Source organism: Asparagus officinalis, chromosome 1 (assembly GCF_001876935.1).
Source record: "Asparagus officinalis chromosome 1, Aspof.V1, whole genome shotgun sequence".
Lineage (NCBI taxonomy): Eukaryota > Viridiplantae > Streptophyta > Magnoliopsida > Asparagales > Asparagaceae > Asparagus > Asparagus officinalis.
The window spans coordinates 101,718,029-101,724,657 of NC_033794.1; the positions used below are offsets into that span (position 1 = coordinate 101,718,029).

The following is a 6,629-nucleotide window of genomic DNA, read 5'->3' on the forward strand; positions in this document are numbered from 1 at the left end:
ATATCTCAGAAAGGCTAATTCAAATGGGCAGACCCATGCTGAGAAGATGACCAGGAGAATCAGAAACATTTCCCAAGCTCTGCAGAGAAACTCAAGGGAAGAGAAATGAGTAAGAACCAATTTGAGCGTATCAAAATTATAGAATTGAGTGGCTGAATTTACCTGTACCGAGGATCATAAGGAGAAATGATTGGCTTCCTTAGCTTCATAGACTGGTTTATACTTGCCCCTAGAGATGGAAGTAGATCGCTAGAGAATCCTTCTCCTGCTTCAATCTGGCATTTGTCATCACAAAAGCACTGCAAGTAAGATGTCGCGCGGGTAGTCATGTTTCCTTTGCAATGGGCAACCGAAATTTTTTTGTGGTATGAAGTGGGCGTAGTTGGTTTATATATAGAGTGAATGAACTGTTGATGTTGATTGCGTTGGGTGACAGATATAATATTTGGGTCAAAATGAATGAGGAGTTTTCTTTATAATACAGGCAAAAGTTCTAATTTGGCCCTAGCAGAAAGAGTAAGGGATTGCAGAGAACATGTCTTTGATATGGGGATAACAGAAGTTGTAGGAGGGATGCTCTTTTGGGACGGATGGCAAGTTATTTTGTGACAGCTTACCGACACGGTGGATGCTCCATTACCAAATTAGTGGTTTTAAAACGAGTATTGTAAAGAAGATTTTGTTAGGAGCTCGAGTTAACGTTCTGAAGTGGTTCCCCCCCCCAAAGGATTAAAGGAGATATTCCTTTTGTTGGTTTATTTTATTTAATATTTGCTGAAATGAAATCCAAGGGTATTGAGTCTGGAGGTAAAGGTACCTCTGAACGAGCTTCAACCTTCGTCAAGTGGTACTTGGTTTGCACGTATTAGACGCCAATAGCATCTTGAGTTTGGGGATTTCGTAGCAATTTTTTTGCCCAACTCCTTGTTATATGAAGATGTGGCTGAGAAATTACATCAACGTCTCAATTGAATGGTTCTGATTGAAGCTTTTTCCCCCCGCTATATTTACAGTATTTCAATTTCCTTTGTTAAAAGGTTGCCATAATTTGCAGTCTCCAGAAAGTGACCTGAGGATGGCCAGGAGTTCACATTAGATTTTAGTTTGAGGATGTGAGGATGTCGAGAGCCTCAAAATCCTCTGGTCCTATCCTCATATGCTAGAGGGACCCAAGCATCATCAATAACAAAATGCGGAACTGGAAACTGCTGGAGCCACGGAAGCAAGTAATCATCGAGTCCTAATAATAACCCTGCCTGTTTTTATCAGCAAAATTGGTTGCAAGCCGGCTGGCAGTTTGAATTCCAAGCCTGAAGTCACGTATACCGAATGGTTGTGAAAGGCGGCTAGGTTCTCTAGAGAGCCGTGGATTCGGAGCGTTGTGCTGCCGTGTGGAAATCTAAAGATTTTGATGAAGTTCCTCCTTCCGATAAATGACGACAGCAACATAAATAAGTGAAAAGAAAAACGTGAGACAAGAAAGCTAAATTTGGATGCCCTTCATCTGGTTCACAGGGAAATAGCATCATATGGTTACGGAGGCAGTGGGGGACTCGTGTTGACTTTTTTAAGTTGGAAGGGGGGCGGTGGCTTATCTTTATCATTAACCTGTACACCCGTGATTGGAGAAGCACTTATGCTAATTAGATGAGAAGAGGGATTAAAGTTTACCTTATAATCTGGAATCTCGCTAATTAGCCAGGAAAATTAACCGAGTGGGGTTCCTTTCACTCGTTTTATTCGGTTGTTTCTCATCTCCACGTTCTTCGGCTTGGTGCCTGCCATTTCAGACTGCGCCCGAATTCTGGCCGTGGCCAAACCGATATAATGGAGGGACCACTTTGGATTTCACGATGAAGATTAGCAAGGCTTCGCTTTCAAAATGATTGATCGAAGAAAGAGTTTCTCCTCTTAAATACTATACAACGTTTCTGGATAGGCTGCTACTTGTTAGCAAGGTCGCCGTAGGTCGCGATCCAGCCCTCGTTATGGATCTTTTCCTTTCACTTCCCATTGGCAGTCGTAAATTCCCTATAGATTAGGGCACGAGTGTGGCTTCCTAGAATATTGGACCCTAGTAATTAAAAGGGACTTTTTATGTAGCTTCGGGTAATTGGGCCCCCACAGCTTTGTGGGGCCCACCCCCCTGCTCCTCTCTCGCGAGTTGGGCGCGAGTTGCCCAACCGCGAGCCAAAAAGTATTTCCGATTAAAAAGTGTTGGTTTTGTTAGACCCTGGGGGGGTTGATTAGGGTCTTATGCTAATCTAATCCGATTTAATGTCAATTAAAATGAATTAACAAGTTATCCTAGTAAGTATGAAATACAACAATGTATGTGAGCTAGGATAAGCAATATGAACAACAAGATATATCCTAACAAAGAGATATAGGCAATGTATGTGCAAGGATATATAAACACAAGGGTAAACAATCTAAACTAGATAGAGGGCAATATAATCAACAAGCAATATACAAAGGTGATATAAAATATGAACATAAAAGTAAGTGCGCCAATGCAATCACAAACAAACAATATGATTACGGAGTTCGGTCCTCACGACCTACGTCTCCGCTCCTCACCTCGAGGAGATCTTCACTATCACAACCGGGTTTTCTACGTTCACCCGAACAACGTTTACACCTCACAATACAATCACTATGCAATCACACATCACACACTAAGTGTTGGTCCTAGCCCGTGTCCTCCTCCTCAAGTGCTCGGTTACAACCTCTCCCTAGGCACGTCAACCGACGCCACTCCTCTTGGATTCGACCCCGTCTCTCACCACACACTTCTCTCGGTGTACAAGTGTATTACAAGTGAATCCTCACAATTAGGCTCAATACAAAGTGTTTGTTCTCTACAATGAATGAGAACGAATTATAAGCTCACTCTCTAAGTTACACAATCCCACAACCCAATTATACTATGAATGTAAATACAATAAGCTCAATGGTTGTGTGTGTAAACAAAGAGTAAATCAAATCAAACTAAACTCAAATAAATTCTAGCTTAATAAAATGATAATCAAACATTTATATATAAATGTAAAGCTAGATTGAGTTTAGAAACACTTCTCTAAAGATGACAAGAGAGTGGGAGAAGAGTGAATGCTCAAACACCAAAGGATGATCTCCACTTGCTCTTGTGAAATTGAATTCACAAACTCAAACCCTCAATTAAAAGCTCTTTAAACCAAACTTAAACAAGCACTAAACAAGTTTAAACCTTTGTTAAACTATTTTAAAACATTCTCTTTTATATCTTAAAACTGAGGTATAAGGGGGTATTTATAGCCTCCCAATACCTCAAACAAAAGCCCAAACCAAAAGACCAAAAACCCCTCCAACGGATACAAAAAAATAGCCGTTATGGGCATTCTGGGAGCTGGGCGGTCGACCGACCTTTTTTTCGGTCGACCGCTCGCACTACCGGACCGGTCGACCGACAGACTCTCTGTCGCCCAGTACTGAAAGATCAAATGATCGGTTGACCGGTGCGGTCGACCGAAAACTGACACAGCAGAAAACTGATATGCTAATTTAAAACACTGTTTAAAAATATCAAATAAATTCTAAAAAATGTAAAATTTTGGGGAATGATTGTAGACATGATAATAAAGGACCTCCCAAATGAAAAATATTATCATTTTACAAACTAGTCCAAAACATGAAAATATGAGATACTTGAATTTTGATGTTTTGACATAAACCAACTTTTGAAACTTTGTGAAATATTTTTATAGACTTAGCAAAACATGTATAAACTGATATTCATGTCTACAAACTAAGAATACAATATTTTCACAAAATTGCATATTCTATGCAATGTTTTCAAAAACACAATAGTAAATATGAAATATGTGATTTCATATTATAAACATGAAAACTCAAAAACTATGTATGTATATGTAGAACTATATATATGTATAGAAACCAAAACTTATGTATATATATATAACTATATATATATATACGAAGAAACCAATAAGTGTGTGTGTATAGATATTGAGCTTAGAGTATATAACACACATAATATAAAATCTAAAACTAGCTCGACTTGGTACACTTGCAGATGAAGCTTGAACTTGATCTTTAACTTGAATTGTATAGGCTTCAACCCGACATTCCGCCAACCTCCTTTGGATATCATCGTTGAAGCGCAATCCATCCAACCTCCAACAACGTTGTTTGTCTACAATACATAGGAAAACACAAACACTAGACAAACAACATCAGTAGTAAATTGTTTGTAAATCATCATCGAAACAAGAAGGCCAACAATCTCCCCCTTTTTAATGATGACAAACAATTTACAAAAAGGATATATGCATGAAAGGAAATGAATATATAAATTATAATTCACATGCATATAAACACGATAAAATATATACTCACAATATTTCTCCCCCTTTGACAACATCAAAAAGGGGACAAAAGAATTAAGAGAGCGAAAGCTCCCCCTATCAAGAAGCATAGGTGAGTATACAAAGAATATATATAGGGATTGCTCCCCCTATCAAAAAGCCATATAGAATATATGCAATGAAGATTATGGCAAACATATGTGAGCAAGCATAGATGGAAAATATGCTAAACACAACTCACATACATAAAGACAATGAGAACATATATAAATATATAAAAGAATAGATTTATGAAATCAAAAGAAGAGGAACATGAGATTCATGTAAAAAGTTTTCAAATGAAAACAAATCAACCAATTGAAATCATAAATCAAAGTTTAAATCATAAAACCAAATCATCATTGATTTTCAAAAATCAAGAGAGGCAACTCTATCTAGCTCTTGAGCTAGTATTAACCCATATGAACATTTTTAGCATCCTGTAAACAATGTTTGGGAATAAACACCCAATAACTCTGGAGGGTTATATAAGTACAAATCTCTCATCAAAACAAAACAAATAATCATGAAAACAAAAGATTTTATCAATTATAAATTGTTTTCATATAAAAAGATTTCAAAGCATAATTTTCAAAACCAAGACAAAGAAGGATAAAAACATTAAAATTCTTAGTTTGAAAATCAAATTTGTTTTGGTACCCAAGAACTCTTGGTACCAAAAGATTTAGGGACATGACCCCTATCATTAAAGCTCAAAGCCTTAGGGTTATGAACCCTCTTGGACATATATGGTGCACGAACACGGTCAAAACAAAAATTGTGTAAATGACCTTTCCGATTGCAATTAGTGCAATGAAAGAGGCCCATTTGATTTTGTTGACCATAAACATGTGCACGAGAAACATTAGAAACATTTGCAAACATGGATGATCTTTTAAAATTATTTTGCAAATGTGAAACTCTCTTTAAATCAAAACAAAATTTGGCCAAATGACCAAATCGACCACAATGATCACATTTAAACACATGAGCATGCTTATGATGAACATGATGAGTATGTGCATGTGTATGTGAAAAATGTGATGATGAAGCTTGATGAGATGCACAAGAAGGATTAATATGAGCCTTAGAGGGTTTTTGTGCATCATAGCAAAATCTAGCAAGATGGCCTTTACGACCGCAAATTGTGCATTTGTAGACTTTGCTATATATGTGTGCATGATGAGTAGATGATGATTTAGACTTGGCACACATATCCATAAGCTTCTTATGATTATTAATGCATGTTCTCAAAGTTGAATCTAAAGATGAAATACTATTTTTCATAAGATTCAAATCTTCATTTTTAGGCACATATGCATTTTTAGAAGTAGAACATAAATAATCATTTATGAAGGAAGCAGTATCATTTTGTATGTTCTCTACTTCTAAGTTGGCATTATCTTTTTCATGAGATAAGCTAGTTATAGATGTGGTTAATTTTTTATTTTCCAAAATTAACATGTCATTATTTTCTTTAAGCATGGTATTTTCTTTTGCAATGACATCCAATTTTGACACTAGCTCCTCATGATTGGATTCTAAATTATCATGCTTGCTTTTTAAATCAATAAAATCTTTATGCAAATTAGTGTAGGCATGCATTAATCTATCATATGCACAAGCGAGTTCATTGATGGATATATCACTATCGGATTCCGAATCGCTTACCACACTAGGGCTATCGCCTAGTGGCCGTGTGCATGATGATGCTCCACACTCACTTGAAGAATAATCCTCCAAACTACAGGTCATTCGTCACTGGGCTCCAGAGAGGTCGTCGGTCGACCGGTGCGGTCGACCGAAATCTCAATTTTTATATCGGTCGACCGTACCGGTCGACCGATGATGGCTCTGCTTGTTTTCTAAGTTTTCAAAGCTGCTCGCGGTCGACCGGATTTTCGGTCGGTCGACCAAATTCATCTTTTCGGTTGACCGAACGTTTTGGCGGTCGACCGATGGTTTATTCGGTCAACCGTGACTTTTTCTCAAATGGTCGTTTGCCTTGTTTACTGTGCTTTCACTTAACTGTGTTTGGCACAGTCTGTGGCAATAGTCCGAAGAAGAGATTATTTTCTTAATTGGGAAGATTGAGTTGTGATTTTAAAATGTTTAATCTCTTCTATTTAAACCCAGACTTCTTCTTCTTCCAGTTGCCCTAACTTCTGCTGAAAAACCAGAGAGACGCTGTCTTCTGAGAAAAATTTTCAAACTCTGTTTTCT

At 37.5% G+C, this 6,629-nt stretch overlaps 1 protein-coding gene across 1 annotated transcript in view; it reads right to left on the reverse strand.

The window, feature by feature from the left end:
- The window catches only part of LOC109828812 (potassium channel KAT3-like), a 5,368-nt gene extending 4,614 nt beyond the window's left edge, over window positions 1-754 (reverse strand). Inside the window, 3 exon segments of the mRNA XM_020395752.1 lie at window positions 1-3; window positions 5-79; window positions 163-754. The exon segment at window positions 1-3 is cut by the window's left edge and continues 120 nt beyond it. Coding sequence (XP_020251341.1) covers window positions 1-3; window positions 5-79; window positions 163-329 — 245 coding nt within the window. The 5' untranslated portion in view covers window positions 330-754.